Below are 26,088 nucleotides of genomic sequence, written 5' to 3' on the forward strand. Positions count from 1 at the left end.
TCTTCTTCCAGTTGTTGCTTTTCAGTTACTTCCCATACTTCAGCATTCTCCAAGAAAGAAGTCTGTTCAAAAAATTCCACAACTTTGTCCACAATTTTTTTTTCTATACTTACCTTGTACTTAGTGTGTATGGTTTCTTCCAAAATACTCTCCTCCACAAATGATACATTGTTCCCAATGCCATTTTCATTTCCGGACGTAGTCTTGGTACACCTCTGGCTGCAAAGTGCCATCTGCGAATTTTCTTTTATGTTGTCTATTGTTGCAAATCTGCGTCTTTTCAATGGGGGTTTCCAACTTTGGAAAAGACAAATGGTCTCAGGTCTGGAGAGTACAGAGGATGAGGCACCACAGTGATTTCATTTTTGTGCAATAGTCACGCACCAACAGGGATGAATGTGCAGGTGCGTTATCATGATGCAAAAGCCACAAATTGTCTCGCCACATTTCAGACAATTTCCTTCTTACATTTTCTCGCAGGCATTGCAATATATCCTGATACCACCATCAATTAACAGTTTGTCACTGTGGCACAAATTTATAATGAACTAATCCTTCAAAGTCAAAGAAAAATATTAGCATGGTTTTGACATTTGACACAACCTGATGAGCTAATTTTGGTCTTTGAGAACCTTTCCTGACCCACTGTGAAGACTGAGTCTTGGTCTCAACATCATAACCATAGACCCACGTCTCATCATCAGTTATTCTCTTAAGGAACATTTTGTTCTCCTTTGCATGCTCCAAAAGCTCTTCACACATTGTGAGGCAAAGTTCTTCTTAGTCTTGACTCATAAGCTGCAGGACGAACTTGATGGCAACATGATGAATTCCAAGATGCTGTGTCAGGATTTCATCACATTATCCAACTGAATGTTACATTCTTCTGCAATCTCTCAGACAGCCAGTCTTCAATTGGCACACACAATTTCGTTGACGTTCCTGACATAAGAGTCATTGGCGGACTTTGAAGGACGTCCTGAATGAGGGGCATCTTTAATTTCCATCTGGCCATTTTGAAACCATGTGAACCATTCGTAACACCGAGTATGGTTTAAGAACTCGGTCACTGTAGGGTTCCTGCATGAATAAATTAAAGAGAGTCAAATTTTCTATCCAAGAAGCTACCTGATTTATAAATCTTTCTCCCAGTATAATTTCTCTCTGAACACTGATTGAAACATTGTTTATGATTCTGTGGTACTTTTCTTGGGTCGACAGAAGCGTCCGATCCCACGCGTCGGCTTTGACCCGTGACGTAAGGGTGTTGTGTGTGACGTCATGACGGCGCGGAGTTTGGTTTGTGTGTGGCTGTCTCCAGTTCTGTTTTATCTTATTTTATTTACTTTTCTGACCTGTTCGTTCTATCTCGTGAGATTTAAAAAAAAGACAAGAAACACTAATCAGCTACTGAAGCATCTTTAACTTCTATGGGTTGCAGGGGTTACGACCCCTGGGGAGGTGGGTGGGTATTCACGCATGGCTGTCTTCACTTACACGTTGTAGCTACACAAGGCGTCTAAATTTGTTTATATTTAGTTTGCCCCCCACCCAAAACACCCCATTTCCAGTGCTTGTCCCGTTAGTGTCATTAGGCTTCTTGTGGAAAGTGTGTGTGTTTGTTTTTGTTTCCGCCATATTTGTGACATCGTGGGTCAAAGCAGACGGGCGGGATCGGACGCTTCCGTATTTCCCTTTTCTTTACAATCTGTACCTAAATGGTCAGTATAATGTAACTTTTGACCATCATGATGAAATAAACTGCTAAATATTGATTATACAGTTACAACATTGGAGGCTGTAGAGTCTAAAAACAAACTCAACAGCTATGTCCTTCAACTCTTACACAAGGAATTACCATGGAAAATAATACAAAGTCAGTCCTCAACAACTCTAGGCCCCCCTCCACCAGTACTATTTGACAAGAAAATCAATGTTAAAGTTTTCACGAACAATAAGTCTCCAGTTAATTGCACACAATCTTTTTGAAACTTTATATGCTTGATGAAATTTCGGGTACTTTTTCCTGATGGCCTATAAACTGTCACTACTACAAGATTATGGGTTTAGTGATCCAGTATTGCAGCAAAATTAAAATTACTGTTGAACATAATATTCATGAACCTGAAGTGCCTGGGATTCTACTCCTCCTCTTTACTGAGCTATATCCATCAGGAGCAATACAGCCAATTTTGGCGATTTCCAAGCAATGTCTGATATGCGCACAAGTATCTTGAAATTCAATCTACCCTTTCATTTTTCTGATGGACATGAAATTTTCGTTAGTTTATTCCTGAGCCTTTTGATACTTTTATGGAAGACTCTGCGGGTATTTCCTTTAACATCCATTGTCACACTACCCTGATTACCTCTTAACCGAATAAGAACCAAAACTGTAGCACATACAGTCTTTCTGTAAAAGTGGAATAAAACTTCTCAAAGGTGCAACTTTGGCACACAAAAGCAGACTGTTCCCTGTGTAATTCAATGATGTACTCCAAGAGCTTTCCCAGGCAATACAACAGAGTTCCTTGCAGTGATGGGTGTATCAACAGATTACGTTCACAGCCTGGATACTAATTTGCAATTTGAGACAACTGTAAATGTTTTTTGATTATTCATAGGCTACAGAAATAAGGAAAACATGAAGCATTCACATTCAAACTATGCAGTGCATTATGCAGCTGAGTGAAGGACACTAATGTGTAAACATTTCCCTGCTTTTGATGATTTTTCAGTTTAACATTAACACATGCCACTAAACACTTTATGCAGCACTTATACCACTCACCGACTGAAATATCTTCACATTAGTATGAGAAGCACTCTCAGCAAAATGGTTGATGTCCTCAGTTATAAAGTCCAAACTGTTGGCTACAAAACCTATTATCACATGAGCTTTTCCAAGACCTTCTTCCAAAAGAGCCCAAAACACAGGTGATATTGCTGGGCTCTGCACTCGTCTTAAAAATATTAGTTACTTGCTAATCATTTCCCAAAGAGTGGTGTACCCGTTTTACATTCTCCTCATGACTACAATCTGACAATAAGAACTTCTTGGTCATCTTAAACTTTTTTCCAAAACAATGCCTGCACCTTATGCCGTGTATCATCTCCTGAACTCCTCGAGTAATGTAAATGCTTTAGTCAAGTCTCCAAAGTATTAAAACTATTGGGGACAGCTAAATGAATCTCCTGGATCTTTTTAACTGATTTAGAAGGCTTGACTGTAATTCAGTCTTCTGATCTAACTAACATTATTAATGTAAACTGCCGTTTGCAAAACTGCTAATTTTTCTTAGGCTACTGCTGCATCAGCACAAAATTTCAAGATAAAATGCTCCCTTTCCAGTATTATATAGCAATAGTGACAATTACTGTATCTCCAGAAGTGACCAGTTCAATTCCCCACCTGAGTTTTATTACGATACATCACACAGAAGTAACACTGACATTTCTCATAGTGACTGCCATAGCTGATGATTCAGTGGCAATTTCCACACTTGTCCACTTCATTAGCAGAGTTTTACTTAAGAGATGCAGTTTACAAACTTTGTTCAATGAAAGATCATGCACATGTAGATGGTACAATGGTAATGTTTGCAGATGACATCTCACTCATAGCGAAAAGTGACTGTTTAATTCGAATCCAGAACCTCTGTAAGTCTAAGGAAGGCTAATAAATACTTCAGTGAAACAACATTTTAAATGCAAATGACAATGTAAATACAAATGTAAGTGCATGGAAAAAATTAATTCTATGTTTAAATAGTTAATTCAGTTCCAAACGACGCTGGGAAGCACACATTCTTGTTACAGTTGATAAACACTTGACATTGAAGGGCCATATTAGCAAAGTACGGTCAATATATTTTTAACAATTAAATACCTAAGACAGTAAATACCGACACTGTTTATGTACAATAGTCTAGTCTACCCATACTAACACAATGCATCAATATTGGAAAATGTGGCCCACTTGCCCTCACTATATGTATTTCCAGCAGTTACACACTTAAAAACAAATGAGACACATTCATTATTACAACGGACGAAATACAGATTGCCCCCTACGTATGAAGCAGCTTTAATTTACTAAAAAAGTCCCCATTTATTGTTTGGGTACATCTAATATGCCACTCTGAAGAAATCTGCATTCAGAAATGGTTACTACCTCATATTCTCCATATAGCCTGAAAGAATATCTAGAGGTGGGACAGTAATTACCATTTTCTTCAAACAAGAAATTATTAATATCTCCATCCATAAACCACGAACCATAAGTGCACAGTGCATGTAATTTTTCTTTTATTGACTGGTTCATCTCCTGCTGTTGTTGTTCCAGGTAAATTGGACACACACAGTGTTCCAGAAGGGAAACTGCTAAAGAGTATCATTGTGAAGTGAGTGAATTGGTGTAGGCGTTCACACGCGATTTAATCATTACCTTGCTTAAAGGATATGTCCAAGATATCTTGCAATATTATGAGATGGAAAGTTGCTACTCACCATACAGCAGAGGTGAGTAAGTTTTCGCCCAATGGTCTTTGTCAACAATAGACACGCACACTTGCAAACACAACTCACACACACTACTGCAGTCTCAGATAACTGAAACCACACTGCCAGAGACTCGTGCGTGCGCGCTGTAAGGTGAGTAGCAACTTTCCATCTCATAATATTGCTAGATATCTTGGACATATCCTTTAAGCAAGGTAATGATTAAATCGCGTGTGAATGCCTACACCAATTCGTGCGCACGTGTGTGTGTGTGTGTGTGTGTGTGTGTGTGTGTGTGTGTGTGTGTACACACGGCCATTGGCTGAAAGCTTGAAGTGTCAAACACTTTCTGCTGTGCCTATCTCCGTGCTACTCAGTATCTCTGCTATATTGTGAATAGCAACTTTCCTTCTCATAATATTGTTACATCCCATCCTCGATTTTCCAAGATATCTTGGGTTGATTTGTGTATTTATTTAGGGCAATTTGACTACATCCATCCAATGGAGAATGTCTACTGTTGAACACACAAATATTGCATCCAGAAGTGAATTACATTATTCTTTAACAAGTAGTAGCAATGTGACAATGACACAGAAGGTCAATGGAAAGTAATATAAATAGGATTTTGTATAAAGCCATTTACTACTTGAGTGGTACTAACATCCAAAAAATGAGCACAACTATGGTCAAAAACTACAGACTTAATGGCAGCAAAGCAAAACTAGTTATAGATTACTAGTGTACAATTTGAAGTTTGTGTTATCAAAACAACCAGGTGTTTTTAATACCATTACAGACACTGGTTTATTCTGAATAAGAAACATTAAGAAACTGTCACAGGGCACAGGAATACTCCATAACTAAGAAACAAAGTTTACTGCCAACACAGATACTTAAATTAGGAAGGGAATAACACCATTTATTGCAAATAATCCATTGCACTGAAGATATTTCATTAAATAATGAAGGACTCAGCAAGTCATATACAGTAAAATTTACTTCAATTTTTAACTATGTTAGATACTGCATATGCCAACAACATAATACAATGATGAATACAAAAAGGAAACAGGCATTCTTTTTGCACTGATGATGGCGGTGGTGGAGGGGGGGGGGGGGGCAGAGACAAAATATATTTTTTTCTCTCTCTCTCTGTCAGTTATTGGACCACTACAACACAACTATTCATTAAAAAAGAATGCAGAATGTAATTTACTTCTTAATGTTAAAATGAAAAAACTACCAGTAAACATAACTTCCCTCTTCAACTAGCTAATGCAAAATATCAGAAATCGAGAAATATCTCGACGGTATTTTTACTGTGCTATCACCCTTACACATTAGCCGACAAAGTTTAATTTTTGTGGGGTTAAAAAGAAATGGTCGTTACTAGTAGACACTCACTACAAAACTCCGCAGCAAAGTCACATGAAGAGAAAACTGTATTTATCATCGTAGTTTTACACCCAATTCAACAGGTTTCGTTGGAAAATGGGCTCATTTTAAGAACTCGTCTAATTCACATAATTTGAATATTTCATAAACACGTTAAGTACAGTTATTAACGCCGAAGATATTCCACATTCCATTCGACCCCACCCCACAAAAAACACAGTATTCCATGGTACTACCAAAAATAACATGGCACTTGCTTCTTTTTCCAGTCACCCAATCACTATGCGACACCAATACTATGAAAATTGCGGAATTCAGACACCAAGGGCTTAGAACTTACGAGTTTCCTTCAATTTTTGAAATTACACATATAAAACAACTAATTACTCTACACATACAACTAATATTTGCAGCTGATATTTACCTATAGTGGATATGAATGTTGTTGTGAAGGCATCATCCGAAAACCTAAATAGGATGCACGTTTTCCCAACACCTGAGTCACCTATCAACAATAACTTAAATAACAGATCATAAGTTTTCTTCGCCATTTTACGTAGTTCTCAAAGGCCCACAGACGTCACTTCAAGATTTTCTTTCCTTTAAAGAGGAAGTGGTACAGCCTCCGATGTACGGTACTGCCAACGTGGAAAATTTATGTTACCAACAATTAGCATAAAGCGCCTGTATTTATTTTATTATAATTTCCAAGTAGAAAATGCATGCAAGCCCAATTTGATGCTGTTTTGAGAGCCACATTACCAAACCGACTAAAATGTTCTTTTTGGTAACTATCAATTTCTTAGTTGTTGGCCATTCTGATTACATATCTTTAACGTTGTTGTTACGGCTTTCGTGATATTGATATAGTTATCTCAATAAAATTTCGGGAGAAATGTGTGACTGAGCTTCTGTATCGATTTTAATAGGGGTCTGAGGTCAGTTTTCTCAGCAAGGTACATTCATCTGTTCGTGACAGAGAGTAGCTGAACGACAGAATCAGCTGTATCTTTCTAGAAGGAAAACATTGCACAACTATCGATTTACACAGGTAATCACTGTCGTGTGACTCGAGGCTGACGTTTCTAAGCCTTTTGGTGTTGCGTTGCGTCGCGTAGTTGATACTACCCAGCTAATTGAGGAAAGGTATAAATGAGTTAGCAGATGAATAAAAATAATCAACTGATATTTATATGAGTGAGAGCTCTTGCTATTGGTTCAAGAAAGTGTCAAATTAAATTCTGAAGTATTGCAGTTGCCTCATTTCTCGCATTATTGGTGTTCGCAGCTTTACCGCAGGATGACAACTTGGCAGCAAAATCCACCGACAGGCTACTATCCTGGACAACAAGGTTCATTTTATATTCTAAATTAATTTGTGTTTTATGCGCAAAAATAAAAGAATGCTATGAAACATCATTGCACTAACTAAGTGGCTAAGTGTAGCTCTTCCTTAAACTTTGTGCTGTATTTGCTATATAGTATGTCACATAATATGGTGATAAGTCAGGGTTAATTATAATTTGCAAATAGCCACTATTGAAGATGATTCATAGTGCTGCTGGTTAAAATCTATTCTAATCCAGATAAATATCATTAATTCTGTTACAGTGTCGCATAGGTTAGAGAATATGAGGGCGAGGGGAATTAAAATTTAGTTATTTATAACTTTCAAGTAACCAATGCCCTCATTTCATATTTCTGGCAACAGGTTAATGACTATTTCTCTTGTTGACAATCGTGGAGTGCACGAGCAGACAAATGCACTTGACGTAGAAATGTTGGCTGCCATTTAAGATATTAAGAGTTTATCTATCTTTTGTTTATGTTGTTGCAGTTTAAGTTCAGGGAGAGCTTCCCATGAAATCTGTCGTAATTGTGGAACCATTAGCAGATATGTTCACATATTTTGACATACTTGCACATTTAAGTTTACAAACTCCTGCAACATTTTACTTGGGCAAACCTCCCATTCCTTTGCTGATGAATCATTCAGGCAAATAACATTATGTTCCTCAGCAGTAAAATTTTTTATCATGTTGTCATTTGCAGAAAACAGGATAGGAATGACTGAATTTTGTTCTAGAATCAGATATTTTAGTTCAGTGGTATAAAATAATATAAAAGTAAAAATTTGTAACAGTATAAATGTACTTTTTGCGCAACTTGTACTTTAACTGGACTTCTTGAGAAATGGTACACACATTTAGAAACATTCAAAAATCTATATATGTACATATTTTGCAAATCCCTGTACAATGTTTGATGGAGGGAATTTTGTACATCTTGTGTATGAATACTAATCTCCCTTGTCCTTGCAGCTCTTGTGTGAAGCAACAAATTCTGTTTGTGATGGATTTGTTCAGACACTGATTAGGTTATTCTGTTTTGTTCTGTTGCAAGGAAACGGGTATATTACTTGTCATGAGTTAACTGTTGCAGAAGCAGAGCATATTTTCAATTGCAGATTTCGAATAAGCTAAGAAATTTGTTTGTAAAATTATTTTTTATTTTATTTATTTATTTATTTTTTGTATTAAGACAATTTGCACTTCGTTTCGAAGAGAATGTTTTCTCGCCACTGAAATGCGCAGAGGTTTTACAGCTTTTTAAGTAGTTTGCCTTCTCCATTGTATTGAATTCGTTTAAAGTTTGGAGAGGTTTCTGCTTGTGCAACATACGAATTCACCAGAGATTTTGTTGTGCCAATATTTGTGGGACAATCAGGAGACAACAATCATTTGGTAGAGTCAGCATGAAAAAGGTTATGGTATAAAATAGGAGTGTATGATCAGTAAGTAATGCTGTATATGAAAGGAGTCTTGTTTGAATTCCACCTGAGAAGTGCTCCAAAAGCTGAAACAAAAGGCTTTTCCACTTAACAATAACTTCACAGCCAAAAAGGCGGCAAATGAAGAGATTAAATACTAGCTTTGAAACGTGTTAATCTGTACTCAAATCATAAACAGGATAACATTAAAAGGCCCAAGATTGAAATGGTAGGAATTCCTGCTGCTACAATAAAAAATTTTCTGTCAAAAGTGAGGTAAATAAGAAATTTAACCTCATGGATTTCTATCAACCCATATAAGGGATGTATAATAAGAGAAATAAGAAGTATTCTTGATGAAATTCCCAACTCGTGAATGGATTTTTCAATTGCCATGAAATTTTGAAGTCACCATAACGCTAAATTTTAAGATTGTGCATCTAAAAATGTACTAATGGTCAGAGACTGTACTGAAAAATATAGTTTATGAAGTAATTAAGAAATCTGTATCCTTTCGTAAATGCAGATTTCTTGAAACAAGCATTCAACAGTACCAGTCTTCATAAAGTAAACTTTGAGGTTGAAACTTCCTGGCAGATTAAAACTGTGTGCCCGACCGAGACTCGAACTCGGGACCTTTGCCTTTCGCGGGCAAGTGCTCTACCAACTGAGCTACCGAAGCACGACTCACGCCCGGTACTCACAGCTTTACTTCTGCCAGTACCTCGTCTCCTACCTTCCAAACTTTACAGAAGCTCTCCTGGTTTCGCAGGAGAGCTTCTGTAAAGTTTGGAAGGTAGGAGACGAGGTACTGGCAGAAGTAAAGCTGTGAGTACCGGGCGTGAGTCGTGCTTCGGTAGCTCAGTTGGTAGAGCACTTGCCCGCGAAAGGCAAAGGTCCCGAGTTCGAGTCTCGGTCGGGCACACAGTTTTAATCTGCCAGGAAGTTTCATATCAGCGCACACTCCGCTGCAGAGTGAAAATCTCATTCTGGAAACTTTGAGGTTATTTTGAATACCTCTTGTTTAATCATGCACTGTGTGGTTTGCAGAAGAGTGAGTCCATGAGAATAGCAGTATTGGTTCTCCTATGGACTCAAAAAGGTGTTTAATTGAATCCTATGGAAGTCTCTGCTTACAAGGGAACCTCCCCATTGCACCCCCCTCCGATTTAGTTATAAGTTGGCACAGTGGATAGGCCTTGAAAAACTAAATACAGATCAATTGAGAAAACAGGAAGAAGTTGTGTGAAACTATGAACAAAATAAGCAAAATAAACAAACTGACTAGTCCATGCACAAGATAGGCAACATCAAGGATAGTGTGAGCTCAGGAGCGCCATGGTCCCGTGGTTAGCGTGAGCAGCTGCGAAACGAGAGGTCCATGGTTCAAGTCTTCCCTCGAGTGAAAAGTTTAATTTTTTATTTTCAGACAATTATTGTCTGTCTGTCCGTCCGTCCGATGCGAGGTAGCTGCGCCATAGTATGGGGACGCTACACGTATAAAAAAAAAAAACATCGAAACACACGACGTCAGTCGACTACAGCACACGGAAGAGGGAGTATTCCTGCTAACGAGGCTCTCTGGCTGGCAGTTGACTGTTCGCTACTTTCGACGAGAGTGCATTAAATACGTGAGATGTATTCTGTGGGCAATATGAATCCAGCAAATATAGCTCGCGACTTCAATAACAAGGTCAATGAATATTTTCCGAACTGTAAGCAATCGGAAAGTACCTTAAGGGATCGAATGATTGCTGAACATTTGTATGATTATTTCCTACATTTGTTGATAAACGGTATGTGTGGTGATGACGATACCTTGCTGATTGCTGTGGGGCTGTATGTACCAGATGATGGGATTGTTGACGATCCGTGCGAAGAACACGAAGAGGAAATACTGCGACTTCAATCTGATGGTATTTATTTGGGTTACATGAAGGAAATGCTCCAATACAGGTTACTGTCCAAACCAATTAAGACGCAAATATATATTATGGAGTGAAGTAGCAAATAAATTTGAGAAATTTAAAGGGATGGAGGAAAAAAGCACAATTAAATATTGCAAAGAAGTCGTGGAACGAGGTGGAACCCGAAGACAGAAGTTCAGTGAACTAGAAAACCATGTGTACCAACAATGTATTAAAGCCAGAAATGAATTAAGTGCAGTGCATGATACAGACCTACAGATTTGGGGATTGCATTGTGCTAAACAAATCGTCGTGGACTTCAAGGCTTCATCTCATCAGCTTGTCATGTTCAAAAGAAAATACAAAATTATGAGCAGGAAGATTACGAAATACGTAAGCAAGAACTATGCGAATAAACTGGAAGAACTCTAAAAATGTTCCAAGACGTTTGTTACAGAAACTAATGTCAGATTCCAACAGTATGATGACACATATTATCAACACAGATCAGTCCGGTTTTAACTATGAAATGAAATCAACCCGCACGTTATCGTTAGTTGGAGAAGGCGACACAGAATGTACTGTAGACCAGTTGTATGCCACTTCATATAGTTATACCATACAATATGCTCTGAACAAAGCAGGATTTCTTTTACCTACATTTTATTTATGTTTGCAGGGGAAAAAATTGTGTATTTGGACCGCAAGTTCAGCGACAGGTGAATAGGGCACTTGCGCAAATGCCGAATGTCATTGTGAATTGCAGTGCGTCAGGAAAAATGGAGAAGAGACTAGTGACAGACTGTATTGAACGTGTGATTGCTCCTTATGCGGACAAAGATTTTGCCTTACTTCTTGACAGCTATACAGGACAGAAGGATCAGGCATTGTACAATTTTAGTGTGGGAGTAGACGTGATTACCATTCCTCCAGGTTGTACACCTCTTGTGCAACCGTTAGATGTGTTTGGCTTTCGGCAAGTGAAATACTTTGTGAAAAGATTCTATGATTTTGCGAAGCTGCACAGGTACACAGAGCAGTATTGTTTACATGATCGTGTGTCAATTATCAAAGCTCAGGCACTCGCACATAATCAACTTCGCTCTCCAAAATTCCAGGACATGTTCAGATTTGCTTCGACATATGCAGGATTTGACGGTCTACACACGGAAAAATTTGAAAACATTAAAAACGTATGTTTTGACAGAACACAGGGAAAACTGTTGCATTCATTTGTTGCAGTTTGTGTGACAAACTCTTATGTTTTCATCACTTTCTCGGGAGTGATTAACACATCCACAAGAAAACCTAAATTGGGCAAGGTAGAAGAATCTTTTTACCCATTCGCCAAGTGTACAAGTTAGGTGGGTCGACAATATATTCCTCTCATGTGATGCACATGCCGTCACCAGTGTCGTATAGAATATATCAGACGTGTTTTCCTGAGGAGGAATCGGTTGACCTATGACCTTGTGATCAAATGTTTTCGGTTCCCATTGGAGAGGCATGTCCTTTCGTCTACTAATCGCACGGTTTTGCGGTGCGGTTGCAAAACACAGACACTAAACTTATTACAGTTAACAGAGACGTCATTGAACGGGCAGATCATAACTTTGCGAAAATAAAGTAAGTAAACTTTTCACTCGAGGGAAGACTTTAACCAAGGACCTCTCATTCCGCAGCTGTTCACGCTAAGTACAGGACCACGGCGCTCCTGAGCTCACACTATATATGATGTTGCCTATCTTGTGCATGGACCACTCAGTTTGTATATTTTGCTTATTTTTTTTCATAGTTCCACACAACTTCTTCCTGTTTTATCAATTGATCTGTGTTCAGTTTTTCAAGGCCTATCCACGCATTATTGTGGCCAAGATAGACACGAAGCCCACGCCTACTACAGTGGTACAAGTTTATATGCCAACTAGCTCTGCAGATGATGAAGAAATTGATGAAATGTATGGTGTTGTTGTTGTGGTCTACAGTCCTGAGACTGGTTTGATGCAGCTCTCCATGCTACTCTATCCTGTGCAAGCTTCTTCATCTCCCAGTACCTATTGCAACCTACATCCTTCTGAACCTGCTTAGTGTATTGATCTCTTGGTCTCCCTCTACCATTTTTACCCTCCACGCTGCCCTCCAATGCTAAATTTGTGATCCCTTGATGCCTCAAAACATGTCCTACAAACCGATCCCTTCTTCTAGTCGAGTTGTGCCACAAACTTCTCTTCTCCCCAATCCTATTCAATACCTCCTCATTAGTTACGTGATCTACCCACCTTATCTTCAGCATTCTTCTGTAGCACCACATTTCGAAAGCTTCTATTCTCTTCTTGTCTAAACTAGTTATCGTCTATGTTTCACTTCCATACATGGCTATACTCCATACAAATACTTTCAGAAACGACTTCCTGACACTTAAATCTATACTCGATGTTAACAAATTTCTCTTCTTCAGAAACGCTTTCCTTGTCATTGCCAGTCTACATTTTATATCCTCTCTACTTCGACCATCATCAGTTATTTTGCTCCCTAAATAGCAAAACTCCTTTACTACTTTAAGTGTCTCATTTCCTAATCTAATCCCCTCAGCATCACCCGATTTAATTTGACTACATTCCATTATCCTCGTTTTGCTTTTGTTGATGTTCATCTTATATCCTCCTTTCAAGACACTGTCCATTCCGTTCAACTGCTCTTCCAAGTCCTTTGCTGTCTCTGACAGAACTACAATGTCATCGGCAAACCTCAAAGTTTTTACTTCTTCTCCATGAATTTTAATACCTACTCCGAATTTTTCTTTTGTTTCCTTTACTGCTTGCTCAATATACAGATTGAATAACATCGGGCAGAGACTACAACCCTGTCTCACTCCTTTCCCAACCACTGCTTCCCTTTCATGCCCCTCGACTCTTATAACTGCCATCTGGTTTCTGTACAAATTGTAAATAGCTTTCGCTCCCTGTATATTACCCCTGCCACCTTCAGAATTTGAAAGAGAGTTGTCAAAAGCTTTCTCTATGTCTACAAATGCTAGAAATGTTGGTTTGCCTTTTCTTAATCTTTCTTCTAAGATAAGTCGTAAGGTTAGTATTGCCTCACGTGTTCCAACATTTCCACGGAATCCAAACTGATCTTCCCCGAGGTCCACTTCTACCAGTTTTTCCATTCGTCTGTAAAGAATTCGCGTTAGTATTTTGCAGCTGTGACTTATTAAACTGATAGTTCGGTAATTTTCACATCTGTCAACACCTGCTTTCTTTGGGATTGGAATTATTATATTCTTCTTGAAGTCTGTGGGTATTTCGCCTGTCTCATACATCTTGCTCACCAGATGGTAGAGTTTTGTCATGACTGGCTCTCCCAAGGCCATCAGTAGTTCTAATTGAATGTTGTCTACTCCCGGGGCCTTGTTTCGACTCAGGTGCTTCAGTGCTCTGTCAAATTCTTCACGCAGTATCTTATCTCCCATTTCATTTTCATCCTCTTCCATTTCCATAATATTGTCATCAAGTAAATCGCCCTTGTATAAACCCTCTATATACTCCTTCCACCTTTCTGCCTTCCCTTCTTTGCTTAGAACTGGGTTGCCATCTGAGCTCTTGATATTCATACAAGTGGTTCTCTTCTCTCCAAAAGTCTCTTTAATTTTCCTGTAGGCAGTATCTATCTTACCCCTAGTGAGACAAGCCTCTACATCCTTACATTTGTCCTCTAGCCATCTCTGCTTAGCCATTTTGCACTTCCTGTCGATCTCATTTTTGAGACGTTTGTATTCCTTTTTGCCTGCTTCATTTACTGCATTTTTATATTTTCTCCTTTCATCAATTAAATTCAATATTTCTTCTGTTACCCAAGGATTTCTATTAGCCCTCGTCTTTTTACCTACTTGATCCTCTGCTGCCTTCACTACTTCATCCCTCAGAGCTACCCATTCTTCTTCTACTGTATTTCTTTCCCCCATTCCTGTCAATTGTTCCCTTATGCTCTCCCTGAAACTCTGTACAACCTCTGGTTCTTTCAGTTTATCCAGGTCCCATCTCCTTAAATTCCCACCTTTTTGCAGTTTCTTCAGTTTCAATCTGCAGTTCATAACCAATAGATTGTGGTCAGAGTTCACATCTGCCCCTGGAAATGTCTTACAATTTAAAACCTGGTTCCTAAATCTCTGTCTTACCATTATATAATCTATCTGATACCTTTTAGTATCTCCAGGATTCTTCCAGGTATACAACCTTCTTTTATGATTCTTGAACCAAGTGTTAGCTATGATTAAGTTATGCTCTGTGCAAAATTCTACAAGGTGGCTTCCTCTTCCATTTCTTCCCCCCAATCCATATTCAACTACTACGTTTCCTTCTCTCCCTTTTCCTACTGACGAATTCCAGTCACCCATGACTATTAAATTTTTGTCTCCCTTCACTACCTGAATAATTTCTTTTATCTCATCACACATTTCATCAATTTCTTCATCTGCAGAGCTAGTTGGCATATAAACTTGTACTACTGTAGTAGGCATGCGCTTTGTGTCTATCTTGGCCACAATAATGCGTTCACTATGCTGCTTGTAGTAGCTAACCCGCACTCCTATTTTTTTATTCATTATTAAACCTACTCCTGCATTACCCCTATTTGATTTTGTATTTATAACCCTGTAATCACCTGACCAAAAGTCTTGTTCCTCCTGCCACCGAACTTCACTAATTCCCACTATATCTAACTTTAACCTATCCATTTCCCTTTTTAAATTTTCTAACCTACCTGCCCGATTAAGGGATCTGACATTCCTTGCTCTGAGCCGTAGAATGCCAGTTTTCTTTCTCCTGATAACGACGTCCTCTTGAGTAGTCCCCGCCCGGAGATCCGAATGGGGGACTATTTTACCTCCGGAATATTTTACCCAAGAGGACTCCATCATCATTTAATCATACAGTAAAGCTGCATGTCCTCGGGAAAAATTACGGCTGTAGTTTCCCCTTGCTTTCAGCCGTTTGCAGTACCATTTATGGTGGGATAAAAGACATTATTCAGGTAGTGAAGGGAGACGAAAATTTAATAGTCATGGGTGACTGGAATTCGAGAGTAGGAAAAGGGAGAGAAGGAAACATAGTAGGTGAATATGGATTGGGGCTAAGAAATGAAAGAGGAAGCCGCCTGGTAGAGTATTGCACAGAGCTTAACTTGGTTCAAGAATCATGAAAGAAGGTTGTATACATGGAAGAATCCTGGAGATACTAGAAGGTATCAGATAGATTATATAATGGTAAGACAGACATTTAGAAACCAGGTTTTAAATTGTAAGACATTTCCAGGGGCAGATGTGGACTCTGACCACAATCTATTGGTTATGAACTGTAGATTAAAACTGAAGAAACTGCAAAAAGGTGGGAATTTAAGGAGATGGGACCTGGATAAACTTAAAGAACCAGAGGTTGTACAGAGTTTCAGGGAGAGCATAAGAGAACAATTGCAGGAATGGGGGAAAGAAGTACAGTAGAGGAAGAATGGGTAGCTCTGAGGGATGAACTAGTGAAGGCAGCAGAGAATCAAGTAGGTAAAAAGAAGAGGACTAGTAGAGCTCCTTGGGTAACAGAATAAATATTGAATTTAATTGGTGAAAGGAGAAAATATAAAAATGCAGTAAATGAAGCAGGCAAAAAGGAATACAAACGTCTCAAAAAAGAGATCGACAGGAAGTGCAAAATGGCTAAGCAGGGATGGCTAGAGGACAAATGTAAGGATGTAGAGGCTTGTCTCACTAGGGGTAAGATAGATACTGCCTACAGGAAAATTAAAGAGACCTTTGGAGAGAAGAGAACCACTTGTATGAATATCAAGAGTTCAGATGGACACCCAGTTCTAAGCAAAGAAGGGAAAGCAGAAAGGTGGAAGGAGTACATAGAGAGTCTATACAAGGGTGATGTACTTGAGGACAATATTATGGAAATGGAAGAGGGTGTAGATAAAGATGAAATGGGAGATATGATACTGCGTGAAGAGTTCGACAGAGCACTGAAAGACCAGAGTCGAAACAAGGCCCCAGGAGTAGACAACATTCCATTAGAACTACTGATGGCCTTGGGAGAGCCAGTCCTGACAAAACTCTACCATCTGGTGAGCAAGATGTATTAGACAGGCGAAATACCTTCAGGCTTCAAGAAGAATATAATTATTCCAATCCCAAAGAAAGCAGTTGTTGACAGATGTGAAAATTATCGAACTATCGGTTTAATACGTCACAGCTGCAAAATACTAATGCGAATTCTTTACAGACAAATGGATAACCTGGTAGAAGCCGACCTCGGGGAAGATCAGTTTAGGTTCCGTAGAAATATTGAAACACGTGAGGCAATACTGACCTTACGACTTATCTTAGAAGAAAGATTAAGGAAAGGCAAACCTACGTTTCTTGCATTTGTAGACTTAGAGAAAGCTTTTGACAATGTTGACTGGAATACTGTCTTTCAAATTCTAAAGGTGGCAGGGGTAAAGTACAGGGAGCGAAAGGCTATTTACAATTTGTACAGAAACCAGATGGCAGTTATAAGAGTCGAGTGGTATGAAAGGGAAGCAGTGGTTGGGAAGGGAGTGAGACAGGGTTGTAGTCTCTGCCCGATGTTATTCAATCTGTATATTGAGCAAGCAGTGAAGGAAATAAAAGAAAACTTCAGAGTAGGTATTAAAGTCCATGGAGAAGAAATAAAAACTTTGAGGTTCGCCGATGACATTGTAATTCTGTCAGAGACAGCAAAGGACGTGGAAGACCAGTTGAACGGAATGGACTGGCTTGAAAGGGGGATGTAAGATTAACATCAACAAAAGCAAAACGATGATAATGGAATGTAGTCGAATTAAGTCGGGTGATGCTGAGGGAATTAGATTAGGAAATGAGACACTTAAAGTAGTAAAGGAGTTTTGCTATTTGGGGAGCAAAATAACCGATGATGGTCGAAGTAGAGAGGATATAAAATGTAGACTGGCAATGGCAAGGAAAGCGTTTCTGAAGAACAGAAATTTGTTAACATCGAGTATAGATTTCAGTGTCAGGAAGTCGTTTCTGAAAGTATTTGTATGGAATGTAGCCATGTATGGAAGTGAAATATGGACGATAAATAGTTTAGACAAGAAGAGAATAGAAGCTTTCGAAATGTGGTGCTACAGGAGAATGCTGAAGATTAGATGGGTAGATAACATAACTAATGATGTATCGAATAGAATTGGGGAGAAGAGGAGTATGTGGCACAACTTGACAAAAAGAAGGGACCGGTTAGTAGGACATGTTCTGAGGCATCAAGGGATCACAAATTTAGCATTTGAGGGCAGCGTGGAGGGTAAATATCGTAGAGGGAGACCAAGAGATGAATACACTAAGCAGATTCAGAAGGATGTGGGTTGCAGTAAGTACTGGGAGATGAAGAAGCTTGCACAGGATAGGGTAGCATGGAGAGTTACATCAAACTAGTCTCAGGACTGAAGACGACGACGACAAAACAACAACAACAACAACAACAACAACAACAACAACCACTGTGCCAACTTATAACTAAATCGGGTGGGGGGGGGGGGGGGTGCGATGGGGAGGTTCACTTGTTACCCTTGTTAGTAACTGAAAATCCTATGGTATTGAGGTGGTGTTATGGCAGCCCTTGGATCTTAGCCAGCTAACAAACATTAGGTTGAACTGGTAAAAGCAGCAGCCTCATGGAAAGAGAAACTGATTTGTGGTGTGCCACAAAAATCATCCTAAGGAGGCTGTTATTTCTGATTTTTCTTAATGACATGAGTTCAACTGGACCAACTCTCATTTGTAGGTGATGAGATTTTGTTCTGAAGTGAAAAAAATGCCTATGAGGCAGTGCATGTTCATTTTGAGGCCTAGGAATGATTTACTGCTTACAATGTGAGAGCAGTGGTGCATTGGAGGTCATTGAAGCTGATAAATTAAGAATTTGTGTTTGGTTTTTGCTAAACAATGGAAACTCCAGTTTGGAATATAAAAAGTATTAGGAAAATTCCTGATACATTACCACTCACAATCAAGATAGAAAACATACACACATGTGCGCGCAATTCGTACCCATGACTGCTCTCACTTTCAGTTCCGACTGGAATGCGACGCATTCTAGTTGTGTCTGCTGCTGGTAGCTGGTAGCAGTCATGTGTGCATGAGGTGTGCTGACTTATATGAATGTGTGTGTGTATTATATTTCTGTGCTGAAGAGGGGTTGGGCCAAAAGCAGTAATATATGGAAGTCTTTTTGTTGTGCCTGTCCGTAACACAGTGGGTCATCTTTACGGTGAGTGACAATCTGTCCTTTTTCTAATATTGTTAAGTTTGTGTTTAGTAAACTTACATAACAGCCACATTCATGCAAAGCCGTACCATGACACTGCAGTGCTGATAATCAGTTACAATATACTATTGATGGATTGTTACATATCTTTATCTCCCTCAGTTGTTGCAGCACAAAATATTGGCATTTCTATAATACTTCCGCAGATATTTTGGCTCCACATACTACTTTCAGCCTATTAGGGCTTCCTTGTTAATGATTTTCATCTTGTTACAGAACGTCAGAAATTAGGATGACTGTTTCACGTAGATTGTTAAAGTGTTGCTTTTGTGGTTGGTTTAAAGCAGGATAAAACCATTCATAATTATGTCATCAGTTTTATGTTTATAACAACATATTGGCTGTCTTGTGTAACAGATTTTTATTGATTTGCAGTTATTGCCAGTGATTTCAGTGTTCCATGTTGGTTCACTTCACCTATTTACAGCATTTTCCAGTATTCTCAACATGTTATTCATTTTTTTATGAGATGCATAGAGTTTGGTAGATGGTAATATATACTTACCCCCTTTAGATTTGGAAACTTATAATGTTTGTGAACAAAAGTTAGACATTACGTGTGTGCACATTTCATGAATGCGGGGTAGCAAGCAAGTTAGAACAGTGACATACTATAAGTTTATGGTGATAGTTACAATAGGTATGATATAATTGAGTTTAGAATTTTAATTCAAATAAGACAGGCATTTGAATGGAACTCTACAGTAAACTTTGCAAAAGATCCGTGACAGCTGGCAGTGCTCAGCTTGCAGCTGTGTAGTGAAAATGGCTGCAGGGTGATAAGTGTATTTAGGTACTGTCATAGACATATAAGTTCGAATTATGTGGTTGATTGAGGTAAACATGTGAAGGAGGTTCGCAAAGCTCAAAACTACTCTCGCAGATATTTGTTCACCAACTATGTTATGGTAATTAATTCTAACAGGTGTCAAAAAAGTTTGCCAAGAATCTGCATAGTAGAATGTTTAGTAAGCAATGGTTTTTTTAGTTAATGTTATTTTATGAGAGACATAGAAATACCAAGCTTACTGACACATTGTAATCACTAGCGTGAAAGTCTTTCAGTATGTTCTCTACATCGTATTGAAATGTTTTCATTCCATTCTTTGTTGCACCTTGCACAAACTTGCTTGTGCCACCTTCACCACCAAATTACTACTGGGATTTAAATTAATAACAGATGCTGTCTAAGCTAAGAGAGTGTATTTCAAATTGATGGTTGGCAAATTCCTGTATTGTTTCTAGCAACACATCAGTGCAAAAGTTAATGGTTTGATGTAGGCAACAAATGAGCCAAATTGAAGGCATACCATTGTCATCTTCTTATAGGGCCTCTACAAACTGTACCAAAAACAAGCGTGAACATGTACAACACTTTAAACTATCATCAGGTTGCCTTCCATGGCCAACTATTCTAATTTTGTCAACAGCTTTTATAGAAAAGTAATTGCTGTTAGCAGCAACATTCCATAGGTTAACTGCGATGTTTGATACCAAGCACCAATCATGTTTGGAGCAGCTGCCATGATTACATTATTGGCATGTTTACTGTGCTCAGATATTAGGTGTGTGCTACATGTTGGAGACCCTTTCATGGTGTTGGGAGGGACTGAGGCGGAGCTGATAGGAAGCTGAAGCATGGTGCTGGCCTTTGAAGCATAAACAGAACTCTGCTTTCAAATGGTAGAAAACCAGTTAATTCCAGTGTGCCACCAAGTTTCAGCTGGTAACAAATAATCAGGATAGCAGTTTTACAAAGCACCGGCTATAGCTGGTCGGTATTTAACTGCATAGATGTACAAAATTTAGCTTGTGGAGCCACCACAGAGATTGAATTATGGTGTTTCCTAGACCACAGATAGTTATATAAAATTGCTTGTGTGCCTGTCTCCCATTTGTTTTCTGAAAGAATATTGCTGTCCATTACAGTAATAAACATTTGAAGTGTTGTTTCTATGTATAAACTAAACTCTGTCTGAACAGGCCTTGAAGGCCCGACGGTACCAACCAAATGCTTTGTCATCCTCAGCCCATATGTGTCACTGGATGGTGATATGGAGGGGCACATAATCAGGATGTAGCTCTCCCGATTGTCATCAGTTTTCATGATAGTTCATATTTGCTCAACTGCATTGTACAGTATGCTCTAAATGTTTAATGGCTGTAAAAGTTCATGAACTAGTTATATATGTTTGAAAAGAGAACAGTTGTTCTCCACAAGCTCATTGCAGTGCTGCTTGTTACAGAACTTTAAGGGTTGTTGGCTATTTCTGCATAAATTACATTTTGTGTTTAGGCCTTTGTAATGGATACATAACTAGATATGCAGTATTAATTGATAAAATACAATTAAAAGAAGTGGCATGGCAGCACATGAATAGCCATTAGGAGCTTTATACATCAGAAGATGTGTTAAGAAAATATAAAGACAGATTCTTTTTTATAGAGGCTATGACTGGATGGTGTTCCTGTTCCTGCTCCTCCTGGAAAGAATCCGCCATCCTCTGTCCCTTCTGAATTGGTCATATCAGATTAACCCTTAGCCACTCCTATGTTGTGGAGCCGTACAGATAAGAGATCACATCCTCGTGGAATCCCGCCTCCTCCCGGCTCTCCATGCTAAGCATGGTCCTCCTGATCATTTGCTTCTAATACTGACACACATTGTATGGATAATTGAATGGTGTCTTAATTTTCTCTGAGAAAATGCTTTTATTCTTACTAGGGAACCTCCCCATCGCACCCCCCTTAGATTTAGTTATAAGTTGGCACAGTGGATAGGCCTTGAAAAACTGAACACAGATCAATCGAGAAAACAGGAAGTAGTTGTGTGGAATCGTGAAAAAAATTAGTAAAATATACAAACGGAGTAGTCCATATGCAAGATAGGCAACATCAAGGAGAATGCGAGCTCAGCAGCGCCGTGGTCCCGTGGTTAGTGTGAGTAGCTGCAGAACGAGAGGTCCTTGGTTCAAGTCTTCCCTCGACTGAAAATTTTACTTTCTTTATGCAATAAGTTTAGTGTTTGTGTTTTGCGACCGCACTGCAAAACCGTGCGATTAGTAGACGAAAGAACGTGCCTCTCCAATGGGAACCGAAAGCATTTGATCGCAAGGTCATAGGTCAACCAATTCCTCCACGGGAAAACACGTCTGATATATTCTATAAGACACTGGTGACGGCATGTGCGTCACATGACAGGAATATGTTGTCGACCCACCTAGCTTGTACACTTAGCGAATGGGTAAAAATATTCTTCTACCTTGCCCGATTTAGGTTTTCTTGTAGATGTGATAATCACTCCAAAAATAGTGCTGAAAACATAAGAGTTTGTCACATAAACTGAAAATAAAAAATTAAACTTTTCACTCGAAGGAAGACTTGAACCTAGGACCTCTCGTTCCATAGCTGCTCTTGCTAACCACAGGACTACGGCGCACCTTGACTCCGAGTGTTCTTGATGTTGCCTATCTTTGCATGGACTACTCAGTTTGTATATTTTACTAATTTTTTTCATAGTTCCACACAATTACTTCCTGTTTTCTCGATTGATCTGTGTTCAGTTTTTCAAGGTCTATCCACTGTGCCAACTTATAACTAAATCTGAGCGGGGTGCAATGGGGAGGTTCCCTTGTTAGGTATAACTTTTTAAACTACTTTTGGGGGAGGGGGAGGTGATTGAGGTTTCCTGCCACATGCCAGGGTCTGGAGGCACCTCGACCCTACCTCCTCTGCCATGTACCTTCGTTGTCCCTCGTTTACTCAGTTTTATTTGGTTTTAAATACAGTTAGCACTTCTTCATGCCACACCCTATTTTAGATTTTAGGAGTAGTATTCCGATTGATGCAAGACCTAAGGATTCCTTATCCTTGATAGTAGCTGATGACGAAAGAACAGTTGAACAGATTTATACTTCTTCTAAGCTACTGTGTGCTGTTTCTACCTTTAATATCTTGACTATAATAGATTGGCATGGAATGGCTGTGGGAGGGATGACTTTCATTACGTGGTAAGTCTGGGGGACGCTGACTCAGTTATTTCTCTTACCTTATTTTACAATTGTTGAGCCAATTGATGTTGATTTAATTTTTAGCCTTGTCAGTTTTACTATTACGGGTCTTTCCAACTTTTCCTAGCTATCTGAGCCCTTAATTGGGTTGGTGGGAGTTAGACGAGGTTAGGGTTTGTCATACTGTACCAGTTGCCTGAGACTTTGTCCAAACAACTTTTCTTTCTGACAGTGCAAGTACAGTACCATGTATGTTTGATGGATGCAAGTAGAGCTCTCAATGCACTGAAACCAAATGATGGATGTGACAGAAACTGGAACCTTTACAGCATATGAGCTTTTCTTTGGCGAAAAATAGAGAATAACTAGGAACAAAAATAATTTGTTTCTTTGTGGTCTGCTTTCACTATAAGTGATATTTTTCAGTATGAAAATAGTTGTGAAAGATACTTGAGAAACTGGAGCTACACACTCTACTTTTTGATGGCCACAGAATTGTATTTATGACTAAGTGTTACTGAGTGCTCACACAATAACAGGATAAACTGACCAAGTTGGTACAGTGGCTAATACACCAGACTCACATTTGCTAGGAAAGTGGTTCAAATCCCTCCCCAGCACCCAGAGTTAGATTTTAATTTTCTCTGAATCTTTAAGGCAGATGCTGGGATAGTGTCTTCGAAAAGAACGTGGTTGATATCCTACCTCAATCTGACTTGTACTCCTTGCAGCGGGGCAGGGACGGTCGGTCAGTCTCTCTCTCATCTCCTTACTCTCTCTGTCATTTTAATTGAACAGTTCACCTACCTCTATATTTTTCTTCCGGCGTCCCATCACTCTGCAGTAGTAGATACACGCTACGCAGTGTAAAGCAGCATTGATGAAACCACTACCTAATAACTAAACACATTTGCCACGTAACTCAAGTTGCAAATCTGCTCCTGTAAGTTCATTTTCACAAATTTCAGGTGGTAGGAGAATGCAGTTTAATTGCAGTAAGCATTTGAAAATTCTATTAATGTCTTTTTTATTCATACGTAAGCACATGAAGTGGCTATAAAGTCCATGTTTATTGATGCAAATGCCTAATCATTCCAAGTTCATTGTTTATCCAACATATTTCACATGTTAGAGCAGCCAGAATTCCTGCAAGTCCGACCTGATTAATTTTGCGATCTAACAGTCACTGACCCACCACTATTAGCGAGTTGAACATTCAGTTGTTTCAATGGTCTTCTGTGTTAGAAGTGCTCACCAAAGTATTCCCTCAAGAACACGGAATGTGCCATGCAGAATTCTCTATGATCAAAAGATTACACACTTATAAAATTTCAACTAATTAGTTCTGAAACCTCACGCTTTCCTCAAAATGTTTGCAACTTGAACCGCTTTAGTCACTATACATTCTATCTGGAATGATCTTCCTAGTTCTTCATTTTACATACTATTTTCGCGGATACATCAAGCATGGTGTTCCTCGGAAACAGGTTAGCGGGTGACTCTCTCAATGCTCCTCTCCTCTTTGCCCATCTGACTATCTGCGCACAGGAACCGCTTAATTCTGGTTGGCTATTGATCTGAATGACCAATCAGAATGATTCTTCCAAATCATTCTCGCGGCCAAACTTGCATTAACCAACCACTAATCAGATAGTCATTTATGTCATTACAATTTCAGTTTCTAATATATTGTTTAATAAAATAGAATGAAATGCAAAATATCCTTTAAATTAATATATTAACTTTTCCGCTTCAGACTTTTATTCTGGCTGCTCTCTTACAAAAGCAAGCACACATTGACACACATCATCAGCATCATCGTTGCACCACAATTTTCCTACGGTTCAATTTTATAAGGTTTTACATAAAATGATATTAATTTTTAACATATGTCCCACATACTCTCTTTCATTCCCATGTATTCACACAAAAACTACTAAGCAAATAATAATTTTGAATGATTTTTATTCTACATGATGTAGAGAAATTAAAGTTTTGAAAAGAAAATTCCAGTTAAGTGATTTTATATACTGTGAGCTTTGTTAAGACTTCAGATGATAATAAGACATTTGGTTATTGTTCCTAACTGAGTTTTGAAGCATAAGTGTCGGTTTTAGGATATTTAAGTAATTTTCTCTATCTCCGTAACTATAATAGATAAAAATCTGAAATTTGGACAGGATCCCTTCCGTAATAACAAAAGATTGCATACCAAGTTTGAACAAAATTGGATGATAATTACAATGGTTTATTTAGATTCGTGGGGGTATGAATTTGTGTACTGACTAAATGTTACTTGACTGTTCTCATGGCTGGTAATGTCAGCTGCATTGTGAGTTAGAGCGAAGAAAAAACATAGCCAACCTGCAGTCACTGAGCTGCACAGCTGCATGCCTTACTGCATCGAATGTTATTTCGTAATAACTTGCTACATTATATCCTCGCCACTGATCTTGTTGTTGGTGGGATGTTAAACCTCAGTTTTCCATCCTTCAACAGGATAAATAATTGAAATCATTATGATGCCAAAACTTCATAGATCTTAAGTTGTCAGTTGTGAGTTACGTGTCTCTGCACATCAAGAAATGCCCTGTGGAAGATGAAAAACCCTGTATATCAATACAAACAGGCTTATCCTTCTGTAGCAAAGGATTAAAACCTTGTATCTTGTAACATTCAAATCCTAAGGTGTGAAAGCTTGCATGTTAGAAGGATGTCTCTGCTTAGAAAATTTCTGTTATTACTTCATTGTTGAGCCAATGAAAAAAGATTGTATGATATTATTGGCCAGGTCTGATGTTGTTCAGCCACGTGGTGCAGGTCTTCTATTTGATACCACTTCGGTGACTTACGCATTGTGTTGTGCCAATGTAACAATTATTTAGAGTCCGCTGGCGATATTTGTAACATTATTTGTGTAAGTTAACAATGCTATAGTGTAGTGATTATTGTACAATAAGCTGTTAATTGTTCAAGTGATTAGTTAATATGTGCAGAAGATGAAACAGATTATCCAAAAATGGTAAGGACGCAGTAATATTTCAGAGCTAGATCAGAAATGTAAGGACTACGGCATGAAGATTGGCATCTCCAAAACGAAAATAATGTCAGTGGGAAAGAATTATAAACGGATTGAGCACCAAATAGGA

The 26,088-nt window shown here is 38.7% G+C and overlaps 2 protein-coding genes across 3 annotated transcripts in view; one reads left to right on the forward strand and one right to left on the reverse strand.

Annotated features, from left to right (window-relative positions):
• Positions 1 to 6,519, reverse strand: part of LOC126252882 (ras-related protein Rab-10) — a 44,684-nt gene extending 38,165 nt beyond the window's left edge. Inside the window, exon 1 of the mRNA XM_049953845.1 lies at positions 6,323 to 6,519. Coding sequence (XP_049809802.1) covers positions 6,323 to 6,449 — 127 coding nt within the window. The 5' untranslated portion in view covers positions 6,450 to 6,519. The remainder of the gene's footprint in view (positions 1 to 6,322) is intronic.
• Positions 6,520 to 6,731: 212 nt separating this feature from the next.
• The window catches only part of LOC126252881 (protein lifeguard 1-like), a 46,309-nt gene continuing 26,952 nt past the window's right edge, over positions 6,732 to 26,088 (forward strand). Inside the window, exons 1-2 of one of the 2 annotated variants that reach the window (XM_049953844.1) lie at positions 6,732 to 6,949; positions 7,187 to 7,250. In XM_049953844.1, the coding sequence (XP_049809801.1) occupies positions 7,199 to 7,250 (52 nt within the window). In that variant the 5' untranslated portion in view covers positions 6,732 to 6,949; positions 7,187 to 7,198. Of the gene's footprint in view, positions 7,045 to 7,186; positions 7,251 to 26,088 lie in introns of both variants that reach the window. The other variant, XM_049953842.1, reaches the window with a different exon arrangement.

This window comes from Schistocerca nitens, chromosome 4 (genome assembly GCF_023898315.1).
Source record: "Schistocerca nitens isolate TAMUIC-IGC-003100 chromosome 4, iqSchNite1.1, whole genome shotgun sequence".
Taxonomy (NCBI): domain Eukaryota; kingdom Metazoa; phylum Arthropoda; class Insecta; order Orthoptera; family Acrididae; genus Schistocerca; species Schistocerca nitens.